At 46.7% G+C, this 26,422-nt stretch overlaps 1 protein-coding gene across 6 annotated transcripts in view; it reads left to right on the forward strand.

The window, feature by feature from the left end:
• ACACA (acetyl-CoA carboxylase alpha) overlaps positions 1-26,422 on the forward strand; it is a 193,989-nt gene that overhangs the window by 122,737 nt on the left and 44,830 nt on the right. For all 6 annotated transcript variants that reach the window (XM_077919430.1, XM_077919432.1, XM_077919431.1 and 3 more), the window contains 4 exons: positions 70-339; positions 1,247-1,344; positions 1,866-1,986; positions 3,206-3,316. In XM_077919430.1, the coding sequence (XP_077775556.1) occupies positions 70-339; positions 1,247-1,344; positions 1,866-1,986; positions 3,206-3,316 (600 nt within the window). The remainder of the gene's footprint in view (positions 1-69; positions 340-1,246; positions 1,345-1,865; positions 1,987-3,205; positions 3,317-26,422) is intronic.

Consider the following 26,422-nt stretch of genomic DNA (forward strand, 5'->3'; position numbering starts at 1 on the left):
TATGTTCATGATAAGTCATGATGGTGATGAAGATTAAAAAAAAATACTAATAGCCTCTCTCGATTGCAGATTGGCATGGTGGCCTGGCGAATGACTCTCAAAAGCCCCGAGTATCCAGATGGGAGGGACATCATTGTCATTAGCAATGACATCACCTACCGGATCGGGTCCTTTGGGCCCCAAGAAGACCTGCTCTTCCTTCGGGCATCGGAACTGGCTCGGCAGCTGGGCATCCCCCGGATCTACGTGGCAGCCAACAGCGGCGCCAGGATCGGATTGGCCGAGGAGATCCGCCACATGTTCCACGTCGCCTGGGAAGACCCTGCCGACCCGTACAAAGTAAGGGCTCTGGTCATGCCAGAACTGTGTGTGTAGCGCCTCTATCATGTTGGTAGAGGCTCCCATTACGTGGGAGGAAAAGAGGATTGAATTAAAGAGTGCAGCTTTTGAAAGTTGTGTCTGATTCACCGAGGAAGCCAGCGTGGTGTAGTGGTTAGAGAAGCAGATTCGGATTCAGAACAAGGTTTAAACCCCAAACCTGGTCACTGGGTGACCTTGGGTCAAAGGCAATGGTAGCCTAACCTTCCATAGAAGGCAACGGTACCAACAAAGTAGGACTTCAGGGCAGAAGTTTGGCAGTTAGTTCAGGTGGCTAGAGCATGGTGCTGAAAAACACCAAGGTGGTGGGTTTGGTCCCCCCGTATGGGTCACCTGCATATTCCTCCTGCGCTGCATGGGGTTTGACTAGATGACCCTTGGGGTCCCTTGGGGTCCCTTCCCAGTTCTGTGATTCAAGCCAAGGGCCTCACTCAGCAGAAAGAGCAGAAGGGGACTACAAACTGCAGTAGGGCTGGCTAACCACATTTTGAAGCAGCACATGCTGCCTTCTCAAGAGGAGCCCCTGCACCCCATAAGATCATTGTTAACAATATTCCCTAACTGCCCCCCTGCCTACAGGCTTGTGGTGAGGATAAAATGGAAGTTGGGGCAGTGTTAGGAAAAAGGGGGAGCAGGGTTTTGGGTATGAAGGGACAACTTTGATAAAGGACACTATCACCTAACACGTACAAATATGTATCCTGCTACTTTTATATTTACATATTTACTTTGCAAAAGGTTGTGCTCTTTCGTTGCTTTGGACTAATGTGGGTTTGGTGTGAGAATGAAGGAACTTCTCTGATGGGGTTTTCATTTGCTCTCCTTTTCTCTCTTCTGCCCACCCAACCATCCCCGCTTCCCCAAACAGGGATTCAAGTATCTCTACCTAACTCCCCAGGATTATAAGAGAGTCAGTGCTTTGAACTCAGTGCATTGTGAGCATGTGGAGGACGAAGGAGAATCTAGGTAACTGTGTGCGCTCGTTATTTCCTAAAGCATGGACACTGGGCTTTATTTTAATCTGTTTTGTGTTACATCTTCATTTTATCATACCACATTTTTGCATGCCAGGTGTATAGCATTGACAAGCTTGGGAGGATGGTTGCTGTTATGTTTACACTGTGAGAAAAAGAGGATTTCCCCAGTTTAATGAACGTAGGAAGCTGCCCTACACCGAGTCAGTGTGTTGGTAAATCTAGCCCAGTATTGTCTACACTGACTGGCAGCAGCTTCTGGGGTTTCGAGATACTGGAGATTCTTCTGGGAAGTGTTTTTCTCCAAGAGCCCTGACATTTTATAAAGGTGTGATCTTTCTTTCTTTCTTTCTTTCTTTCTTTCTTTCTTTCTTTCTTTCTTTCTTTCTTCCCTCCCTCCCTCCCTCCCTCCTTCCTTCCTTCCTTCCTTCCTTCCTTCCTTCCTTCCTTCCTTCCTTCCTTCTTTCCTTCTTTCTTTCTTTCCCTCCCTCTCTTTGGGGTTTGCCCTATCAGGTATAAAATTACAGATATCATTGGGAAGGAAGAAGGACTTGGAACTGAGAACTTGCGGGGATCTGGCATGATCGCTGGAGAATCATCACTGGCGTATGAAGAGATTATCACTATCAGCCTGGTAATCCACAGTTGTGTGTGTTTGTCGGTGTGTTTTGGGGATGGCAAAAAAAGGCCTGCGGTGATGTAGAGAGATTGTGGATAGGCTGGGCTGCTTCTGGGCCAGTCGTTAAGTTTTCTAGGGTCATTTAACGATGGCACTGCTCAAATGGCTCCATTTCTTATAGTTACTAGAACTAGAAGCTTGAATGCTGGAAGATTCAGGACAGACAAAAAACAAAGAGTGCTTCTTCACAGGGTGCAAAGTAAGCTGTTGAATTCGCTCCTCCACTCTCTAAGTACCTCTGAGTAATTCCTTCCTCTTGAGTACGAGTTGCTGGGATCACAGATGGGGCGAGCACTGTTGCCTGTGGGTCCTGCTTGCAGGCTTTCCAGAGGAGGCGTCTGCTTGGTGAGAACAGGACAATGGACTAGCAGGGCTACTGGCTTGATTGATCCGGCAGATCCCTTCTTACATTCTTATGGCTCACTCCCACCCAAGCTAAGGCACCCCAGTGGAAAAAGCAACAGAGACTGGGCAATGCCCATCCTTTAAAACACACCTCAACTGCTCTTTAACATTTACCTGCAGGCCTGGCCCTCTGCTAGGGGAATGAGCTACGGAAGTAGATAATGGGAGAATTACACGGGGCCACGTGCAGTGGCTGGTGGTAACTGGGTTAAACAGAGCCTGTAACTCAGTTTTGGGAGAAAGTGGCTGAGGTGCAAAACTGTATGTGTGTTTTGCACTGGGGTGGAGTGGACGGGCTATCCTAGCACCTTGTGAGAAGCTGTAGTTGACCCACCTCCACCCACCGGTCCTCTGCTCATCCTTGATTACAGGGTTTCAAATCCACAGAGTTGCTCTACTGATTTGGAGTCCTCCACTCCCTTCCCAAAAAGTCCTCTCAGAAACGCATGGCTTTAACAGCAGAGGTATAGATGGAGGATGTCATTTTCGGTCCCAGTTTTCCCGATGCAGAGATGCAGCAGGATTGTCCACTCTTGGAGGAAGGAGTAGCTCACGCGGAGACCCAGTGGGCAGCCTCCTTCCTCTGTGAATCGACAGGTCTGCTTTTGGTCTGCACTGGGAGTAACTGAATGATCCGATCGCACCTGGTGCAGCAGGATTGCTCAGCTACAGAGGGTGCTACTGGCAGGACCCAGACAAAGAACAGTGCTCGTGGAGAGACACAGTCTAGCCCTGTGGAACTGAAACAGGTACACATTTCTGTCTTCAGGTGACGTGTCGGGCAATTGGAATCGGGGCTTACCTTGTCCGGTTGGGGCAGAGAACAATCCAAGTGGAAAATTCACATCTCATCCTAACCGGAGCTGGAGCTCTCAACAAAGTAAGTCTCTCTTTTGCTTTCGTTTGCAAATATGAATTTTTGTTTCGCCAGTGGGGTCATTTGTCATAGCTTGGTGTACTTTGGACTCTTATTGGCTAGCTCCTTTGTTTTATTTGGCCTCGAGGGCCTGGCTGAGTTTGTCGGGTAGCGAAGGCCACCACTTTGCAGCGGAGATCCTTGTCTGGCTTGGCCCACTGAAGGCCACTTGGGAGCAATGGGGTTGTTTAGCTATTGACCATGAAGGGCATTCCCTGAATGGGATGAGGCCTCCCATTGGTTGAATCAAGCAGGGTTTTTTTGTCTTATATATGCAGAATGATTATCATAAAGCAGCACCAAAAAAATGTTTTAAAGAGTCAGTACGTTTTAGCGCTGTTTTGACAAAACAAAAGCAAAGTTTCGTTTCCAGGATTGTCTGTTGCGGGCATGTTGTTGAACCCACTTTAAATCCAGGGTATTTTGTAAGAATACTAATTAAGACACTTTGGGGATTGACGCTTAAGGCAGGGGGTTGCTAGTGGGCACATCTGGAAGCTTGGCAAAGTCCCACGGGCTCCAGCTACATGATGGCTGCTGTGGGAGAGTCTGAACCAGTGCAAACAGGAACTGATCTGGAAGAGCAAATAGGCTGTTGTGCATTGTGGATTTTTGAGGGGGTATTTACTGAGACCTTTTATGGGCACCATGGGGGATGCTGGTGCCCATGGGCACTGTGTTGATGACCCCTTGGCTTTAGGGGTCAGAGGCAACTGTGTGGGACTTTCCCACTCCTCCCAGTTAGCATGCACTGGAGGAATTACTCTTATTATTTATTAAATTTATTGGTGACTTTTTTGCCGTTGCAACTCAAAGCGACTTACAGAAAAAGCAACTTACAAAACCCCCTTAACATACATACATTAAAACTGGGGGAGCGGGGCATTAAAACATCCCACCTACTGTAAAAGGTCATAGATAGTTAAAAGCTAAAGGCTTGGTTTAAAAGGAAGGTTTTTGCCTGGTACCTGAAGATATATAGTAATGGCTCCAGGCAAGCATCACTGGGGAGAGCATGGCACAAATGGGGAGCCACCAGTGAAAAGGCCAGTTCTCTCTTTTCCCCACTCTCCAGACCTCCCATGGAAGCAGGCACCTGAAGAATTAACCTCACACCTGTTTACTTTGCTGCCACAGGTGGCAGTATCACCTGAGTAAATGCTGCACGCCTGACCTCCTTTGCACGGCAGCAACATCCTGGCTAGTTTTCGGCGAGCCAGTCTAGTTTAGAGCAGGATACATTTTAGCACATTGACTCACGAAATCCGTCTCTCTCCTACTTTTCATCAACATGTTTGAAACTCCTCCCAAAAAATGATGATGAAAGTGAGCTACATGCCAAGGAATTCAGGAGTAAAACCTTACCTCTGCCATGAAATCACTAGGAAGCTTTCAGCTAGACAGACAATTTTCTTGCTTCCAAAATGGGGAGAACAATGCTAATCTCACAGGGTAGATTTGTAAGGATTGCTGAGCATTGTGTTTAGCATAAAGCACTTTAGCATTTGGGAAAAGCACTATGTAGATGCTTGTTAATGCTGTGGTTTCATTTTACCATAACTGGCAAGGTGGCGTTGCGGTTAGGGCAGGCTTCCCCAACCTAGCGCCCTCCAGATGTTTTTGACTACAACTCCCGTCAGCCCCAGCCAACCTGGCCAGGGAGGATGGAACTTGGAGGACACAGCTTGGGAAAATCCAAGTTAGAGCATCAGAGTAGAATATGAAACATGTAGGTTCAAATCCATGCTCAGCCATGAAGTAACTCTTCTCTCAGTCTTTCTTGTCTTGCTGAGTAGGTTGGGAAGATAAAATAGGTAAAGGTAAAGGTACCCCTGCCCATACGGGCCAGTCTTGCCAGACTCTAGGGTTGTGCGCTCATCTCACTCTATAGGCCGGGAGACAGCGCTGTCCGCAGATACTTCCGGGTCACGTGGCCAGCGTGACAAGCTGCATCTGGCAAGCCAGCGCAGCACACGGAAACGCCGTTTACCTTCCCGCTGGTAAGCGGTCCCTATTTATCTGCTTGCACCCGGGGGTGCTTTCGAACTGCTAGGTTGGCAGGCGCTGGGACCGAATGACGGGAGCGCACCCCGCCGCGGGGATTCGAACTGCCGACCATGCGATCGGCAAGTCCTAGGCACTGAGGTTTTACCCACAGCGCCACCCGCGTCCCTGGAAGATAAAATAGGTGGACTCAAAACCCTGTATACTGCCCTGCAGGGGTGCATAAAATATTGGGGGGGCCAGGTAAGCCCTGCCTTGCATCATCCATCAAAAGACATACACCACTTGAACGGCAATGCCCATCAACTGGGGAGGCACCCCCTCAAATATTTTATTGGGGGGGGGCAAAGGAACCTTGGCCCCTAAGAGTTGGCTCCTATGCTGCCCCGACTCAGACAAAATTCAGTAATGTTTCCCACCCTATAGTAAGGGCGGGGTACATTTTTTCATCCTGGGGGCCACATTCCCTTCCAGATAACTTTCCAGGGGCCACATGCTAGTGGTGGGTGGAGCCAGAGACAAGAGTGGGCAGAGTGACACATGTCAGTTTTACCTTTGTGCAGGAGGCTAGTTTTTGCCCCCCCACCCCCTTCTGTCCCTTGAAGCCTGAAGTCCCCCAGCCTGGCTCTAAAGTAAAGGAGTGATGGGAGCAAAGCTAGCAAGTGAATGTAGCCGTTGTGCAACCCCAAGCCATGCTTCCACTAATTTAGGCCTGTGTGCCTTTCCCTGCTGGCTCTGCAGTTACTCTTTCTCCAGCATAACTCCCCTTCCCTAAGAAGCAAAAGAGCAGAGGAGATTGGGGGGGGGGGGAGAGGGGCCAGCTTTTTCGAGGCCTGCCTGCTGTGTGCACCTGAATGAATTGTCCTCTGGGGACCAAATTGCCCCAACCCCAAACCCATCCCACTTTAGATTTTAAACAGGGTTGGAAGCAGGAGTCAAAGGCCGAGGCTCTTAAATCACCCGCACCACCCAGGCAGCAGCTGTTTGAGATTTATGCTTGAGAGGTTGCTTCTTGTGTGCAGAAGAGAGAAACAATTTGCCCTTGAGTTACGGACAGAGGGAGGGAGGGAGGGAGAGAAAGCGGTGGTGGCAGGGGGGATCGAGGAAGAGATGTCACTTTTTTATTTCCCCCCCTCCCCTTTGGGCAGCAATCTAATCCCGGAGATTTGCAGCCTAGTGGTGGCATGCAGGCTGGCAGGTGCTGCCATTGCTGTCGTGGTGTCCGAGGTGCATTGGGAGGCCTGTTCTTCAGCCCTTTTGCAAACGGCTAACCTGAGCACTGGAAAAATTGTGGCTTTTGGAACATCAGCACTGTCTTACGCACACACAAGCAAGCATGCTTGCCGCTTAGGTAATTGGGGTGGGGTATTGGAGAGCATTGCTTGGCATCAGGCCAGTTGCATGTGTCAGGACCCAGGTGTGAGCCTTAGCAGCACCAGTTAAAGGATCTTGGGCAGCAGACCCAGGGAATGTCGCAAGAGAGTCAGGACATGGGCACCCATAGGCTATTTTTCAGGGGACAAGTGGAATATCGTGGATGCTTGGGTTGCGAACGTGATCTGTGCAGGATGCACATTTGCAACCCACGTCTGCTCATGCGCAGGTTGTGATTTGGCACTTTTGCACATGCGCTAAGCACGAGTTAGCGTTTCTGCGCATGCACGACCGCCGAAACCCGGAAATAACCCGTTCTAGTACTTCCAGGTTTCGGTGGTCAGTTACCCGCAAAAACGCAAGCTGAAGTGGCTGTAACCTGAGGTATGGCTGTTCTGAAAGGGGCTGCAGGATAGTTTTTCAGTAAAAAAGCAACAACCAAGAAGAATTATGTCTGTACATTTTGCCTCATAGGTTCTGCAAATGCTGGGAAGGTTTGTTTGTTTTTTTAAAAAATGAAGGCTAGGAATCTAGGGATTATGGTTCAAACCGCCCCCCATGGATGACCATAATCTGAGGTGGTCCTCCCTCACCACAATATTCTCTCTCCTCCATGTATCAATGTACGTTTCATTACATATGATTGCAATTTTGAATTGTTATAAGCCGTCCTTTGTAATGCAAAGAAAATAAATAGCCCCATAATGTAATTGCATGCAGCCACAGATATGGTGTCAAAGACACGGGGCGTTGAAGTGGGGGTGGTGAAAAAAATGGCTATGGTTATCCAGGGCACAGTCTCAAAACATTTTGCTGCCTGAGGCAGAAGAGTAAAGAGGGCCTCCCTCAGCAAGTAACAGGGAGGGACAGGAAAATCTGTTAGTTTCTCTCAATTTCTCATTTTTCCAATCTTAAAGTTTGGCTTGCTGGTTTTCCACATACCTTCGTCTTATTATTATTTTTTAATGTTGGGTGGAAGTTCCCTAATCTGTATCTCTCTCTCTCTCTCTCTCTCTCTCTCTCTCTCTCTCTCTCTCTCTCGTGTGTGTGTGTGTGTGTGTGTGTGTGTTATAGCAAATCCTCTTTTTTTCAGTCTCCCTTGCTGCATTTCATTGGTGGGGAACCTTTGGCCTGTGGATCTAATTTGGCCCCAGAGGTCATTTTCCCCAAACTATGCCCTCTTGCCCAACACTTACATCACACATCAGGTATGGGGCAGGGAGCTGGGATCAGCTGAACTAGGGAGTTTCCCATTGGCACCAGTGAGGGCCCTCTGAATGTCGTTGGACTCTCCATCTTTGGAGCCTCGCAACTCAATAGAGTCCTCACAAAGAATCAGGCAAGGCCAAGAAGCCTCCTCTGAATACACATTCATTTGTTTAGTGGGGAGTGTCTGGTGTTGCCCAGGTTTTTTTAGAATCCAAAGTCACACCAAGGTGACGTTTTGGTCCGCCATTTCTATTCAAAATGGCGCCCATGTCCAAATTGGGATGAAGTCTGCTGTCCCACTTTGAGCACCCTTGCGCCAAGTTTGGCAGCGATATCTGGAGAGGCATCTGAACCTATGCCAAAAAGTGGGCGAAGTTACACCGAAGTCATGTTTCAGCCACCATCTTGAATCAGAATGGTGACCAGTGTCCAACTTTGACAAAGACCGCCATCCACACCTCAGGAATCCTCCTTTTGAATTTGGTGATGATATCTTGAGGGGCATCCGGACACATAGAGAACAAGTAGACTGGACCACTTTCCGAAATATATAGGAGATTAAGTTTACATTTATACTCCACCTGTTCTCCAAGAATAACAGCACAAGATGGTGGCAGACATGGCTCCCTTCCAGTGAGTTTCATGACTGAGCAGGGATTTGAACCCTGGTCTCCCAGGTCCTGGTGCCACACTCTAACCACTGTGCCACACTGGCAATGCAAGATCACAGTTTTACGTGATAATCTTCTGTGCTCCAAATTTGAATTTCCAAGTTGAAGAGTAAGATTGGGGGTGGAAATTGAAGGACAGGTGATACGAAGTTAATGTGAGCTGGAAGAAAGAGAGAACAGTGGACTTGGAAGCAGCACAAAAGATCTAAATAGGACAGGAAAATGGCACACAATCCGTCCCTTTTAGCCATGCCTTGCTGCTTCATTCATTCCTATTAACTAGGTAGAGAACCTACAGGTCTTGTTGGACTTGGGGGGGGGGGGCGGCGGATCCACACTATACATTTAAAGCACATTCAACGTGCATGACCCCCCCACCCCGAACTGTAGTTCCCCTTCACAGAGCTATAATCCTTAGCTTTCCTAACAAACTACACATCCCAGGGTTTTGAGTGGGAAGCAATGTGCTTTTTAAATGTACACTGAATGCTCTCTAAATGGATGGTGTGGATCTCCCATCAGCACAGCTAAGGATGATGGGAGTTGTAGTCCAGCAACACCTGGAGGGAGACTGGTTTCCCTAGCCCACATATAAAGGTTGCCGGGTGGTATTGGGATCCCTGGACAGCGTGACTCGTAACCTCCACCCCACCCTTTGTCTTTCCCATTGGGCATCCCTAGGGCTCATGGAGGAGTCTAACCAGGCCTGTCTGTGTCTCACGAGCATCTCCCCCCCCCCTCTCTCTCTCTGTTGTCTCTGTGGGTTCACCACATCAAGCCTGTTGACCCTCATCCCTCTCTCTCCCACCCAGCCCCTCCCGGCTGAAAATTGAAATAATGATAATGCTCGTCTCCCAACTGCATCAAAGTATCAGCACATCAAAAGCCAGGAGGCATGAAATGCAAATGGAACAGTGATGGCAGATGGATGGCGCATGATCGCCTGATGCCCAATGAATTTTAAAAGATGACGGTGTGCACATGAGGAGAGAGAGAGAGAGAGAAGGAGAGGCTCTGAAATAAACACGTTATCCCAGCAATAGTTTGTGTGTGTGTGTGTGTGTGTGTGTGTGTGTGTGTGTGTGTTCTTGCTGCTCACTCCTGACAATATTTTTTCACACTTGGCTGAACATCCACTCTATCTTGTCTCTCTCCCCCTCTCTCTCCTCTGCCTACCTCTCTCGCACAAGTCTCGGGTCGCGTCACTGCAGCTCCGGTGGATATAATAAGATCTAAACCACGAGGTTGTTATTTGCATAGAAATAGCATGGCGCCCCCAGGCAGAATGTGGGAAGTGGGGGGCGGGGGGGGGGGACAGGCAGTGAGAACGGGCAAGGGAAGGAGGGGGAGAAGGAGGCGGAGATCGTTTGTCTAAAATTTTAATGGAAACTTTTGCTGAGGCAGAGGCTTTTCGTATTTTTTTAAAATTTAAACCCCCCACCCCACCCCCCTGGCAACTTTCTGACCAAATCTCCCTTTCAACCCTCCCAATTTAGACATAACACATAGCACACATCATTTGGTTTAACACAATGCTGGTCAGAGTGAGATCTGGTGCCTTTCTGTCGTGCTGTTGGAATTCACAAGCGTGCAGGTTTCACTTGGTTCCATTTTTGCTGGAGGTAGAATGCAAAGAAGCAAGTAATCTCTGCTGGTTAATTTTTGAAACGTAAATGCTGCATAATGTTTGTTCTGCACTCACGAGAAATCAGTCTTTTTAGTGTGGCAAGCACCTCTTCACTGGAACTCCCCGCCCCTTGATACTGAGTAAGCACTTTCGCTGTACTGTTTTTGATGCCTGTTAAAAACTTTTTTTGTTTAGGCAAGCCTTCCCCGACGTTTAATTTTATTATGCACGTTCATTTTTTAAAAAAGAATCTGTTGGTTTTATCTATATTTGATGATTATGTCTACTGTTTTTAAAGTCTGCTTTTATTCCTTTTTTAAATGAATATTTGATACGGTTTTATGTAAACTGCCCATACATATTTTTCTTTTATTAAGCAGATAAAAGATCTTGCTAAAGAACGAAATGCAGCTTTAAATACCTCCACCAAAAACATGCAGAATACCCATTTTACGAAAGTTGTTTTGCCAACACGCCTCAGATCGTTGGAATGTAAGAACAGGCTTTTAAAAATTATTCCCTTCCTAATTAATTATTCAATTTATGGACCACCATTCACCATGAGGTCCAAGGGCAAGTTGCAGCAATCCCCCAAACACAACTGTAAAGTCCTTTAAAACAAATTTAAGTCAAAAGAATATGGTGGGTCCTAAAACATATATATATCTCAGGTGTCAAAGGGGAAAGGAAAGCTGTGCGCCTTCATTACATGACAAAAAAGGCACCAGCCCACATCTTGTGGGCTGCCACAGGTTAAGGAAGATGAAATTACCAGGAGGGCCTCCCCTCTGCTGATCTGAAAGGCTCTGTGGGGAAGGAGACAGCCTTTCAGATATTTGGGGCCTAAGTCCTTCAGGCCTTTAAAGGGTTTTCTGAGGAATTCGGCACATTGCTGCCTTCTGTGTTTGGAATACCCCTGCAAAGTCTCTCTGACTATTCTGCAAGGACCCTCCATGATTTAGTTCTGGCTTTGCACCGGTGGTTTGTGCCAAGGCTCGCGTCAAGTGGGTTGCAGGATCTGCTCCCAATGTCTCGTCTCCTGGCAAACGAGATCAAAGTAATCACTGGGGCGGGGGCGGGGTGGGGGGAGCGATGGCATTAGAGCCAGAGCAGCAAGTCCCATCCCTCCCATTCAAAGGAGCATTGTAATTATTATTGTGCGATATGAATCTTTCCTGGAGTGGCACGGCACGAGTATTAGAAGGGAAGCGGGTGGGACGCAGTGCCTCGGAGAATGCTAATTGGAAAGGAAAGGGGCACAGGAATGTCAAAAGGAAACTGACACTCCACCAGGACCAACGTATTCTCTCTCTCAACACCCCCTCTCCCCGCCCATGCCTTGTGTCGAAGCTTCCCAAGGTTATCCGGTTCTCTTTGCCTCTTGCAAGAGGTTGAGTCCGGATGCTTGGGTCACACTGGGTAGGCTAACAGCAGGGCTGGTGCCACATCATAGATCTGTGGGTCAAGATAGGGCATTTTGGGTAACGTAAAAATGTGGCGGGCGGCTGAGCTTGGCTCTTCTTCATTGGAGGTTTTTAAGCAGAGGTTGAGTCTCAGATGCTTTAATTGAGATTCCTGCATTGCAAGGGGGTTGGACTAGATGACCCTAGGGGTCCCTTCCCACTCTACAATTCTATGATTGAAAAGCGCCCAGACGGGCTGGAGCAGATGGGAGTTTTAGTCCAGAACATCTGGAGGGTGCCAGGCTGGCAAAAGCTATTAGCAGAGTGACTGGAATAAAACAGAGTTCCAAGAGAAAAGAAGCTTATAATAGTTTACTGAGGTAAACTTCACAAAACGGAACACGTTATGAGGAGAAATAAACAGGCGTTTCTTCAGAACTACTTTCCCCTCCTAACTCCTCCAACCTTCTTCATCTTCATCACTGGCAGCCAACTCGCAAATAAATCGAGCAGGGTTTCCCAAACGTGAGTCTCCAGTTGTTTTTGGACTACAACTCCCATCATCCCTAGCTAGCAGGACCAGTGGATGATGCGAACTGTAGCTCAAAAACAGCTGGAGACCCAAGTTTAGAGCCTTCAGCCAATCTGAGTTTGCTGTCAGCCAGATCAAGGACAGAACTGACCCATAAAGTTGTCTGAATGGACCGCTGCTGCTGTGCTTCCAGCAAAGGCTATCTTACGGACTGCCTCCTCTGATGTGAGGCTACACTGACTCCAAGAGCAGCCCTCTGAGAGATGCTCGGGGAGTGGTGACAAAGGAAGGCCCTAGGCCTCTCTAGGTGACCCTCAAGACTTACTTTGTCCCTCTCTTGCCATACTCTGTGTCCTTGAACACTTGCGGGATGTGACATCTTTCCGCAGGGCCTGTGAGACGGAGCTGTTCCGCCTGGCCTTTGGCTTAGACTCAGTCGGACCCCTTATATGGGATTTAGTATATAAATTTTCCCTTGGCTTTTTTTTTTTGCTGGTCCATGCAGGACCAGCATGGATAGCTGGCTGGCTTGGGTGAATATCTGATGTTTCCTCCCTTTATGGTCTTGATTTATGGGCTACTACTAGAATGAGGCTGCATTTTAAGTTGTATTTTAAGCCATATTTTAATTAACAGTTTTTTTCTTTTTTTCTGTTCCGTTTTATTGTAATCTGTATTTGGTGTTAGCCACCCTGAGCCTGGCCCTGGCTGGGGAGGGCAGGCTATAAATAAAAATTTTATTTATTATTTATTTATAATAAAGCCGCTTGCTTGCATGGCGGGAAGATGCAGAGAAGGGCGGTGTGTGTAGAAACAGCTGGCTTTTGCGTGCCCGGACTGTGGTCTGCTGCATCTTCAGAAGCCTATCTGCTGCTCTGTCCTCTTCTCTTTTTCGCCCCACTCGCACCTACCTTTGGCTCCACCTGCCACTAATATGCGGCCCCTGGAAGGCTGTCCATGAGGAAATATGGCCCTCAGGACAAAAAAGTTTCCCCACCTGTGCTGTAGCTTTGTGCTGTTTCTGCCTCCGCTGCCGCCTTCTTGAAGAGGAGGGAAATAATCCCTTATCCTCTTGCCTGGACTCTGCACCATTGCAAGCCATTGGGGGCCACCAACCTGGGTGGCTTTGAAAGAGGATTGGACAAATTCATGGAGGAGACGGCTGCCAGTGGCTACTAGCAACAACGGCTATGCTTTGCCAGTGCTTCTGAATACCAGTTCCTGGATATCACAGGAGGGGAGAGTGCTCTTGCGCTCGAATCCTGCTTGTTGGTTTTTCCACAGGCATCAGGTTGGCCACTGTGAGAACAGAAAGCTGGACTAGATGGGACATTGGCCTGACCCAGCCGGCTCTTCTTATGTTCTTATGAAGCATCGCAGAGACCTGGCCAAAGCTGCTCAGAGATGGCCTGATTCTGGTGTCCTTGGCCAGAGGCTGGTGGGCTACAGCTGAGGTGCCGCTCCCTCGGTGGATGGATTGGCCAGAATGCCCCCCAGCCGTGTCCTTGCCCTCGTGATTCTGTACAGAGGAGGCAACCTCTTGGTCTGGAAACTTTTCGGCAGTCTCTTCCTCCCTCAGCCTTGATTTGAGCAGTTTTATTTCTGCATACCAGTCTCGGTTAAGAGAGGCAATTTACATGCCAGATGCTGGCATTACTAATCCTCCTTTTATGTCTCTTTAGGGAAATGGGGTCAAAGAGATCTCCGCTGGGGTGGTGTTCTCTCTCCCCTCAATCCCCCCTCCCCAATTTCACATAACTAAGGATCGCTTCTATCTGTGTCGAGCCATATGGTCTGTCAACGTCTGGAGGTGCCAGCTTCAATCCGTTTGTACACGGAGAGCGAATGGCAGCTTTGGCAATGCTGCCCTTGCATTGCCTGCTGAAACAGCCCTCTTGCCATTTTTCTGGTAAAAAGGCAACAGATCTCTCCCACTGGTTTGCGTAATCATTTTTAAAAAGCCTTGTGTGACAAAGGGAGGTGGTAGGCATGGGGTGAGCCCAGGTCATGGGTAGGATCCGGCCCAATTGCCGGATCCAGCCCAATCACCTTCTAAATCCGGCCTGCAGACGGTCCAGGAATCAGCGTGTTTTTACATGAGTAGAATGTGTCCTTTTATTTAAAATGCATCTCTGGGTTATTTGGGGGGCATAGGAATTCATTCTTTTTTCTTCTTCAAAAGATAGTCTGGCCCCCCACAAGGTCTGAGGGACAGTGGACTGGCCCCCTGCTGAAAAAGTTTGCTGACCCCTGTATTAGCCTGTGAGGGTAGGCCTCGTGCTTTTTGCTCCCAGCATCAAGGAAAGGTCGTGGCTGGAGCATGCTCAGTGGTAGAGCATGTCAGGGACTGGCAGGGCTCTGAGGAGTGTGTGGCAGAGGCAGTGAGGCCAGAGGCTGATCCAAGGGAAGGGAAGAGCGATTTATGGGGTTTTGTGCCTCCTGCGAGGAAGGAGTCTGGCCTTGAGGAATGGGAAGAGTCTGAGCAGTCAGAGACAGGGGCTGGAGGAAGGGCGTAGGATGCTCCAGGAGCAGAGGAAGAGGCAGTAGAATATCCTTGGGCCACATGAGTCAACAGTGTGATGCAGCAGCCAAAAAAAGCTAACACTATTCCAGGCTGCATCAACAGAAGTCTAGTGTCCCAATCAAGGGAAGCGATAGTGCCACTCTGTTCTGCCTTGGTCAGACCACACCTGGAATACTTTGTCCAATTCCACAGTTTAAGAAGGATGTTGACAAGGTGGAACCAGTGCAGAGGAGGGCAACCAAGATGATCAAGGGACTGGAAGCCAAGCCTGATGAGGAACGGTTGAAGGAGCTGGGTATGTTTAGCCTGGAAAAGAGCAGACTGAGAGGAGATACGATAGCCATCTTCAAATACCTGAAGGGCTGTCACAATGGAAGAGGGAACAAGCTTGTTTTCTTCTGCTCTGGAGGGTAGGACTCAAACCAAGTTTCAAGAAAGGAGATTCCGATTAAACATCAGGAAAAACTGTTCAACAGTGAAATGGTTTCCCTCAGGAGGAGGTGGTCTCTCCTTCCTTAGAGGTGTTTAAGCAGAGGTTGGATGGCCATCAGTCATGGATGCTTCAGCTGAGATTCCTGCATTACAGGGGGTTGGACTAGATGACCCTCAGGGTCCCTTCCCATTCTATGGCTCTGTGAAATAAATGGGAGGGAGGGAGGAGGTGCGTGTCTCTGTGTGTGGTGTTTTTAAAATTGTTGTATGATGCTCTGAGTGGTTTTTAAATAGTGGGGTATAGGTAGTTTATATTATAATAATAAATAAGTATTCTGCCTTTAGCTACTTTGAAATACTGGGCCTTTTTACCCTTGGTGTATAGAAATGTGATGATTATAGGTATTGCTGCTGCTACTACTACTATTCCTAATACAGTGATACCTCGGGTTACATATGCTTCAGGTTACATAAGCTTCAGGTTACAGACTCCGCTAACCCAGAAATAGTACCTCGGGTTAAGAACTTTGCTTCAGGATGAGAACAGAAATTGTGCTCCAGCGGCGTAGCGGCAGTGGGAGGCCCCATTAGCTAAAGTGGTGCTTCAGGTTAAGAACAGTTTCAGGTTAAGAACGGACCTCCGGAACGAATTAACCCAAGGTACCACTGTATGTTATCATTATAAATACTGGTTCTATTACTAATAAATAATATGTCTCAAGATACAAATTTTTAAAAAGCAATTAATTAGAATGGCTAAGAAAGGGAATTGTGACAATGTTTCTTCTTGGATAAAGTGAGATATGGACTGGCCAGGACTCAACCTAAAGAGGAGGCTTCATTCGCATGGCTTTCCTGCGGATTTGCAGTCTGCGGGCATCTACAGTAACTGGCAGGCTTTTCACAGTGCCTCCCCACTCCAGCCCCCACCCCCAAATCACTCACCAGAGGGAAAAAGAGAGTTTGCGAACAGCTCTTCAAATATATCATGCAATAGTGTACCATGAATTTCTTGTGAACCGCGGTGGCGAAGCAGTTTTATTTATTTCCGCGACTTTAAATCAATACAAAGTAGAGCTCTCCATTCTGGAGCCAGGGATGGAGTGCGGGGAGAGAGAGAGTGAGGGTGGGGAGGAGGAGGGGGGAAATGAGTCCATTGTACTCTTAAAACTTTGGGGAAAGGAGATGACAGCTATATAATTCCATTTACCAGGCGCTTGGGGTTTTAATGTGGAGGTGACGGGGAACTCTTTCTGCGTTTAGTGCCTCCATATCTTCTAAATAAAAGATCTGCAGAGCTGATAGCGGGGGTATAGCACTGGCTTTAATAATCTCCAAGCATTAGACCGAGCCAATATGTTCCCAAGTCAGGAAAGGTCCCCCACTGAACGCTCGTAAATTAAAAAGTGCAGGAGCAGCTCCCAAAGTTCCTCGATTAGAAATGCAAAGGCTGCAGTCTGTTTTCGGGGGTGGGGGGTGCGATCCGCTGTGGTGGGTGGGAAGGGGGTGGATAGGTGCTTGGAATGGGAGTTTGACCAAGAACTAGATAGGTGCCAGTTCCTGATCCTGGGGGTGCTTCCAGACAACCTGCTTGTTGGGCATTCGTCCTGATTTGCTTGCAAGTAGATCAGCGCGGGTGGCGCTGTGGGTTAAACCACAGAGCCTAGGGCTTGCCGATCAGAAGGTTGGTGGTTTGAATTGCCACAATGGGGTGAGCTCCCGTTGCTTGATCCCTGCTCCTGCCAACCTAGCAGATCAAAAGCACATCAAAGTGCAAGTAGATAAATAGGTACCACTCCGGCAGGAAGGTAAACGGCGTTTCCATGCACTGCTCTGGTTTGCCAGAAGTGGCTTAGTCATGCTGGCCACATGACCCAGAAGCTGTATGCCGGCTCCCTCAGCCAGTAAAGTGAGATGAGCGCCGCAACCCCAGAGTCATCCACAACTGGACCTACTGGTCAGGGGTCCGTTTACCTTTATCTTTACATCAGAAGATGCAGGCTGTTTAATGAGCATCCATGCTGATTTGCTTGCAGCTAGATAGACGGTGTTTAGTGAAACCCTGGAGAGCTGCTGCCTGTTAGCATGAACAGTACTGAGCAAGATGGGACCTGTGGTAGGGCTCATTATTAAGGCTGCACCCTACGTTTCGGAGTTGCATCAATGGCAGTGCCACCCCACACTTTCCAGTGTGTTCCCTCCCACCCCCAAATCCCTTTCCTTACTGGAAAAAGTCTGACCTTTTGCAGAAGAGGATTTGTTGTGCAGAAGTTCCCAATAAACTATAATCGCATAACCTAAATTTGCTGTGGTATGTGACTGAATCTCACTCAAAAACAGAGGCAGCCTGGAAGCGCCCTGAGTGGTGGTCAGGATCTGGTGGGAAATGTGTCATCAAACTGCTCAGGAACAGAGATCTCAATGTGTCTGTCAGATTCAACATATATGTGAGTGGGGATGTGCCCAGTAACTCCATGGAATGCCCAGGAGTTGTGTTTAATTTTCAAAAGAGAGGAAGCTTTTAAAAAAATTGAAGAAAATTAAAAATGAAGGGACTCATTAAAAACTAATAATAAACAGCTGTTAGAGTTCTCTTTTCTGCTGCAAAACCCCATAGAGCAATCTTGCTAATTTAATTGTATATTGGTTTGTTTTTGTCTTAAATTTATGTAAGTTCTATATGTTTTGCTCAGCGTATGTTGGAAATTGTATGGTTTTGGTGTTTTAATTTGTTTTTACAGGTTTGTGACTGTATAATAAAGTTGTTGCTGTGGTTTTATTGTTAATTTCAGAAGAGAGGAAACTTTCTAAAAAGTAAGGGGACATGGGCCAGAAGTATCAAATATCTTTTTAAAGGTGCTTGGGGATTGTTTTAAAACCTCTGCAATAAAATACTTGGGTAAAAAAAAAAAAGTACATTTCTAATCTGCAATGTACAAACAAATCCATGAGGATGCCAGTGTGGTTAATGAACAGAATCAAGGAAGCTATAAAAGGCAAGAAGGCTTCGTTTAAAACGTAAAAGTCTTGCCCAAGCGAGGAGAATAAAAAGGAACATAAAGTCTGGCAAAACAAATGTAAGTTGACAATAAGGCAGGTAAAACACAGCGACAAGTTTGAGCAGCTTTTTGTTAAAAACATCAAAACAGGCAATAAAAAATGTCTTTAAATACACCTGAAGCATTAAACTAGCCAGGGAGATCATGGGGGCCATGAGATGTCAAAGGCGCAAAAGGATGTCAAGATGCTTAAACGCGGATTTGGTTTTTTTGAGGGAGGGCATCAGATAAAGGCGTTGAGAGGGAGAAACTTGCAGAGCTTAATTGCCAAATTAAAAAAAAATTAACCTGTCACTAGATCTGGGCAGCATACCCCTGAGAGTTCTTAAAAGAGCTCAAATGTGAAATTGTTGATCTTCTAACAAAACAGCCTAGTTTCCATACCTTGAAAGTAGCCAACACAACAATTTTTGCAAAAGTATCGGGGGGGGGGGGGAATCTAGGAAATTACAGGCCAGTTAGCATAACTTCTGCCACTTTTTAATCGGTAGAAAGTATTAATGTTGGGATACTTAAACCAAGGGTAGGTGACCTGTGGCCCTTCCGGGTGATCCAGTTAATAAAAGACGAACAAATCAAGATTAGTCCTCATTGCCATATAACTTCCCCGCAACCACAAATCCTCAGTGAAGACTGAAGATTGTCTAAACCTCCACATAAGCTTTGTGCAAGCAAACCCAAGACAAAAGCTTAACATAAACTGAGTGTCTGGAGGAGCATAGTTAAAGGATATGAACAGGTCCCTCCATCCCTGGACGTAGGTTTAACCACCACAAACAGCCCCCAGAAAAAGCTGGACTGCATTTTCACTAACAAGAGCGACTGAAAAGAAAAATCAACGCTCAAATGCTTGAGAAAAGGGAAGCATGTTTGCCGGACTCCCAAAACATGTCAGCAATGGCTCCAGGCGATTGGGTGGGGTGGGGGGGGTCATTCCACAGATGGGGAGGGGAGCATTGCTGGAAAGGCCTGTTCCCTTGTTGCCATGCTTTGGAAAAGGGCTGTAGCCCAAAATATGTGGAAGGCAACAAGTTGGTGAAAGCTGGACTAGTTGGCGAAGGCATTCCAATCCCAGTTTAACTTCGATTTTCCTTATCAGAGAAATTGAGGATTGTTCAGGAGAAAAGAAGCCCTTCCCGAAACACTGTTCTCCTGTTGTTTAAGGGTACACACTTCTTTTCTTTTAAAGCCAAGACCTGCCTTTGTTATCAAGTTGCCATTATTCCACCATCTAATAACTTTTAATGGGCAGGGCAGAAGTACTGATCGATGAGGCTGAAAGCTGTTAGGAGCTGTTCAAGGCTCAATTGTAGATAATTGGACTGGAACTTTTAACTCTTTTCTTTCTCTCGGCCTTAATTCCTTTTCTTTCTTTCTTTTCTTTTCTTTTTTTGAGGGATTTGAATGTGTGTTGTTCATTCCTGGTTTTTGAGGCAGGGTTCAGATTTTTCTTAAGCTGAGTACAGAGGCGGCTGCCACCGGACTGCCGCCATTTTGCGGGTGGGGTTCTGCGTCATGCTAGCAAATTCAAGTCGCACAATTTGCTTGGATTTGGAGATCTTGGGCAATGAGCCTGCTTCAAAAAAAAAAAAAAAAAAAAAAAAAGCAGGACTCTGCGCGGAACAGAAAGCAACCGGAAAGGGGGATAGATGTTGCTTCCTGCAAGACTCTGCAACTTTCCCACAAACTGATCAAGATGAATACTCACTAAATGGGTTGTCTGGACATGCCCATTGGCTCTGCAGGCACTGTGACTCAGCCTCCCCTTTTTAGCCAGAAATTGCTGATCCAGAGGCTCTAACTGGATAAGGCAATTTATTTCATATTTTTCTCTCCCATCCTTACACCTCTGAAAGTTTGTTTTGTTACTCATCTCCTGTAATTTCTTCTCCCCACTATGCACGCTTAACCTGTCCCTTATCTGCGATCCTCTCTGCACAAACTTCCAGTTTCTTTCATCCCTCCTTTCTGCCCCCCCTTTTCAAAATTACTTTATTTGTCCTGTAACAGCTTTCCTTCCTCATCCTTACAATTCCCAGTTATCACCATTATCACTATTAAAATTAACTGTTTTCCTTCCTTCTGATTTTGTTCAATACTGTCACTGGTCCTTTTGCACTAGAGAGAGACCTTCCTCTTTCTCTTAATCTCTTCTCTTGCCCGCACCCCTGAACTCCTCTGCCTCCTGCCCCCCTTTACTCAGCATGCAGGGAGTTAACTGGTGCTGGAGTTGGTCGAGCCACAGAGTCTACCGCTCCACCAGGGGGCAGCAGTGAGAGGGGTGCTGTGGAACTGAAGCCCACAATAGGTCCCTGGCCGGCCATTACAGAAACAGAGGGACAGCTTAGAATCATAGAGTTGCAAGTGGCATCATCTGCAATGCAGGAATCTTTTACCAAAGGTGTCATGGGCTTTGAAGATGCTCAAACTCAGGACGAAAGGGAGAAATGTGCCTAGGAAGGCATGCTTGGCAAACCCTCACTGTGATCAACTCCTGCACGGAAACCAATGTCCCCACTGTGTAAGGACGTGTGGATCCAGAAGTGGCCTCCACAGTTATTTACGGACTCACTGTTAAAACCATGTTCATGGAAGACATCTTACTCAGCTTCGAGTGATTGCCAAAGAAGAAGAAGACTCATTGCTATTTATTAATTTGTATCCCAATTCGTGCCCAGATGGCTTCTAAGCAGTTTCTAGGGTTGCCATATTTCAAAAAGTGGAAAAATAACAACAACAACAACAACAATAATAATAATTTATTTATACCCTGCCCATCTGGCTGGGCTTCCCCAGCCACTCTGGGCGGCTTCCAAAAAAATATTAAAATACTATAATACATCAAATATTAAAAACTTCCCTAAACAGGGCTGCCTTCAGATGTCTTCTGAAAGTCTGGTAGTTGTTATTCTCTTTGACATCTGGTGGGAGGGCGTTCCACAGGGAAGGCGCCACTACCGAGAAGGCCCTCTGCCTGGTTCCCTGTAACTTGGCTTCTCGCAGCAAGGGAACCGCCAGAAGGCCCTTGGTGCTGGACCTCAGTGTCCGGGTAGAACGATGGGGGTGGAGACGCTTCTTCAGATCTGGACACAAAAGTTTTTAAGCTATTTTTAAGGAAAATTGGCAAAAACGGCACTGCTGACATGGGTTGCCATACGTCTGAGTTTCAGTAGGGCACTTTTGGTGGTCCCACATGCGCCCAAGGTTTGACTGGCCTTTACCAAGCAATGAATCTTTAGCATATAGGCCCTGTCCTGTGGAACTCCTTGCCAATCGGCAGAAGCCACCTCCACCTGGTTTTAGATGCCTTCTGGACATTACGATATTCAGTCAGGTCTTTCGAACCTGAGGTGATTTTGCTAACCATCTCTTACTGATGCGTGTGCTAGGTTTTTTTTAATTGTGTAATACTGTGTTTTTAGTCTTTACATTGTGATCTTTTATATGAGTGTTTCGTAAATATTTACATGAAATCAAATACACACTTTTGTGATTAAAATAGATGATAAAACAATCCCAATTAAAATAGCACAGCTACAAAATAGGGGTGATTCAGGGAAAGCGTTCAAGGGAACACCTATGTTAAACAGGTGTATCTTCAAAAGCTGGCAGAATGCCAGTAGTTTAGACAGAGAAATAAATAGAAAGTGGGCCTAAATCTCCGCCAGCCACCAACAAATCCCAGTGCTGCTGGGAAGCAAACTAGAGTTGTTGCAACCGTTTATCTGTAGACGGTGTGGACGGTTCAGGTTTACTGCTGCTGACAAGCCGGGGAAATGGCTTGATATATATATATATATACAGTCTGCTCAAATCCAAATAATTTATTATACGGTCCCAGACCTGCTAAAACAGAGGATACAAAGAATAAAAACATGAGCATTAACACATAGGCTTGTTTAAAATATGATATAATGCAAAGAATAAAACATACACATATTTAGAATACTATACGGTAAAAAAAGATACAAAGCTAGGATACAAATTGCAGTTAAAACGAGAGTACCAGCTGAAGATACGAGCAGAGAAGAGGCTGTACTTAAAATACTTATTTGTACCAGCCAATAAATATTTTGGCGACTGTTCTGGTGTCCTTCCTGGGTGCTCCTCACAAGGGGGCAAAGTAATCTCTTAATTTTCCTCTCTATGAAGCTTATATTCAAAGGAGACATGGCCCATCACCCCAAGGATTCAGATGACCCTTGTTTGGGGACACCTAGATAACACCCTTCCAGTATTGCAGAAGAGAAAGAGAGTTAGATCTGGCCCTAGAAAAGGCATGGCAATACTTAGGGATAGTAAGATCATCCAGATATGTAGCACATGTAGGAAATTCAAACATTAAACCCAAATATATTGGAGGACAAGTTCTACAAGTACTTGATAAAGAGTATTGGCAATCTATATCCTTGATCCATTCTTCCAGAATAGATTTTACAACAGAATTATATTGTGTGCAGAGGAAACCCGTAGGGAAGCCTAACGCATGCAGTTTAATAATAAAACCTTTAAATCGTAGCTGATAGTAACATATTCTTGTAAGAAATAAAGATAATCTGAAGTTGGATCAGCATAAGCAACTTTTTACCAATATCGCAAGGCACGGGACCAAGCCTTGAATGTGAGTCCAGCCTCAAAACCGTAGCCCAGCAGTTAACACACATCTTGGTACTCCAAAAAGAACATTCTCAGCAATTGAATCAAAACCCTTGAACCCTATACAGCAGCTGAAACAAGACTTTGGTCTTAAATACTTTTACAGCAGCAGGACTAGTAAAGAAAAATGGGTGTACAGCCTTAACAGTATTCTGAACTGCTTGCGCTGCCTCCCATGTATGGGTAGCCCAGGAGAGAGTGGAAGAAAACATAATGCCCAGGTCTCTAAACTTCTTGACTTGGGTCTATATGCTGACCATCATCTGTTAAGGTAAAGGTAAAGGGACCCCTGACCATTAGGTCCAGTCGTGACCGACTCTGGGGTTGCGGCGCTCATCTCACTTTATTGGCCAAGGGAGTCAGCGTACAGCTTCCGGGTCATGTGGCCAGCATGACTAAGCCGCTTCTGGCGAGCCAGAGCAGCGCACAGAAACACCGTTTACCTTCCCGCCAGAGCGGTACCTATTTATCTACTTGCACTTTGACGTGCTTTCGAACTGCTAGGTTGGCAGGAGCAGGGACCGAGCAGCGGGAGCTCACCCCGTCGCAGGGATTCGAACCACCAACCTTCTGATCGGCAAGTCCTAGGCTCTGTGGTTTAACCCACAGCACCACCTGCGTCCCCCATCATCTGTTATCCACTTATTAATTGATCTGTGTCTAGAAAAGGCCATGGTTTTTAGTTGCTAATTTTTGTTTCACAAAAGTTATACACCTCTTCATTGCAAAAGAACCTCAGAGTAGTTTACAAAGTGATTTAAGGCCTGTTTAGGACAGTGGGACTTTAGTCCCTGCCAGTTTTGGTACATGGCAGTCAGGTACTAAACAGTTCCCAATCAAACTGTTTAAATAAAAATTAAATAGTGTAGGAACTAATATTCAACCCTGACAAATGCCCTTATTCGAAAGGATAGGTTTTATCAAATTACCCTGCAACCCACATCTTATTCGAAGTGTAAGTGATGAAAAGTCGTCTTTTATCAATGGTGGTGTGGGACTTGGTCCATAGTCTGTCTCTTGAAATTGAATCCAAAGCTGATTTCAGGTCTATAAAGGCAACAAACAAACCATATCCAGAAGGGTTCATATATCTCTTTGCCAGGTGGCTTAAGACTAAGCAATAGTCAAGAGGTGATTGGCCCTTCCTAAAACAGGCCTGTTCATTGGTACTGTTGCCCTTTTAAAACCCTGTTTTGGAGATACAGATAAATAAACAGCTCCTGCCCTTCTTCCTTTCCACTTTTCCCAAGTGCGTCAAGATGCTTTGAGCAAATTAAATGCCCGGCTAATGCTGAATCTGGGTGCCATATTGACTTGTCAGTGTATATACTTGACAACAGAGACATGGTGGATCCAGCTGCATTTGAAAGCCAGTTGGTGGGTGTTGGCTCACCTAATTTAGGCGGGAGATAGATGAAGGACAGTAAGAGCTGTTCGACAGTGGAATTTGCTGCCAAGGAGTGTGGTGGAGTCTCCGTCTTTGGAGGTCTTTAAGCAGAGGCTTGACAACCATATGTCAGGAGTGCTCTGATGGTGTTTCCTGCTTGGCAGGGGGTTGGACTCGATGGCCCTTGTGGTCTATTCCAACTCTATGATTCTATGATTCTATGATTCTAAGGATTTCTCTCCATACATTCTCTCCTCCAGCTTCACCTCTAACTTCACTGAATCTGAAGATAGTTTGGAAGAGAGATCACTGCTTGTGTTGTGTAGCCAGTGTTCGAAATTCCCCAAGCACCAGGCATGTTTTGCAACTGGTGCGGGTCCAATTGCAAAGGAAGTGAAGATGTCTTGTCACCCGATGTGGCGACTGACATCTCCACCATCTGGTCAGCCAGCCGGCTGTGGAGATATCGCTGTTTTATTCTGGATTGTTTTATTTGATGTTTTCATGTGTTGTAAACCGCTTTGAGGGTTTTTTTTTCTTTAAAATGTTAAGCGGTATAGAAAGGAAATGAAGCGAAATTAAAATTAATAATAGTAGTACTAATAATAACAAAGCAAAAAAAAAAAGCCACAAGACAGTCTGCCATGGTGACTATAACCTACATTTAAGGTGCAATTTAGTGACTAGCTTATATATCTGAGTTTCCAACACCAGTATGTACGCTCCTTTTACTGCTGCCTACAGTCAAACAGGTTGGGCAGGGTTTTGTATTCAAAAAACCTTTCAGACCCATTTTACTGGGGGTAGGGGTGGTGATGTCTGAGAGAAAACAGTAATTCTCAATATGGGCAATCTGCGGGCTAGGAATGAAAGATTGTTTAAATAGTTTGGATGCAAACAAAGGATTTAAAAGCAGTGGGTGGGGGAGGTCAGTATTCATAGGCCGCAGGCCAAATCTCTCCTTTTGTGATTATCAATCCAAGAGGAGACCCGTCAAAACACTGGGAGGCCTGCGAATACTAGTTGGGGAAAGGCTGAGGTGAGAGCAATGAGGACTCCATCTTTAATTATTTGCCCTGAGCCAGCTGTGTTGCCTGGGGTGGAAGCAGCCTGTCAGATCTCCACAGGTTCTAGGCCAGTGGAGGGGGAAACCTGAGGGCTGGATGTGGCCCTCAAGGCCTTTCGGTACGGCTCTCGGGATTTTCCCCAGACCCTGCCCTCCATTCCCTGCTCCTCTTTCTGCACACTTTCGCCTGACAGGAATGTTGTCCTTGAAGTATGGCGATGCCTCTGACTAGTTGGCTGGAGAATGGAGAGATGCGTATAGAAACCTCTGACTTTTTCATGGCTTGAATGTTTTCGTTGTATTTTTACATTCTGTTGGAAGCTGCCCAGAATGCCTGGGGCAACCCAGTCAGATGGGTGGGGTACAAATAAATTATTATTATTCCACTGTTCAAAGATCAGAGCTGCACCAGTTGCTATGCCCACTTGGCCCTGCCCACCCCAGGCATCCCCACACTGTGAAGGTTGTCTGTGGTTGAAAATGCAGCCCTCAGTCCAAAGGCACCTCTTCATTGTTCCTCTAGTCCAGGAATGGAAAACCTTGGGCCCTCCAGATCTCGCTGAACTTATTTATTTATTACATTCATATACAGTGGTGCCTCGGGTTAAGAACTTAATTCGTTCTGAAGGTCCGTTCTTAACCTGAAACTGTTCTTAACCTGAGGTACCACTTTAGCTAATGGGGCCTCCCGCTGCCGCCACGCCGCCGCCACACGATTTCTGTTCTCATCCTGAAGTAAAGTTCTTAACCCGAGTTACTATTTCTGGGTTAGCGGAGTCTGTAACCTGAAGCGTATGTAACCCGAGGTACCACTGTACCACTTTTATCTTCCCAGGATCTCAAGGTGGTGAACATGGTTCTTCTCCCTGTTTCATCCTCACAACAACCCTGTGAGGTAGGCTAGGCTGACAGGTGGTGACTGGCCCAGCGAGCTTCATGGCTGAGTGGGGATTCGAACCCTGCTCTCCCAGGACCAAGTCCAACACTCTAGCCATTACGCCACACCGGCTACAACTCCCATCAGCCCCAGCAAGTGTGGGCAATGGCCAGGGATGGTTGTAGGGCAGCAATGTCTGGAGGGCCACAGGTTCCCCACACCTGCTCTGAGGCCTAAGAGGAAAGGGGC

Source organism: Podarcis muralis, chromosome 15 (genome assembly GCF_964188315.1).
Source record: "Podarcis muralis chromosome 15, rPodMur119.hap1.1, whole genome shotgun sequence".
NCBI lineage: Eukaryota > Metazoa > Chordata > Lepidosauria > Squamata > Lacertidae > Podarcis > Podarcis muralis.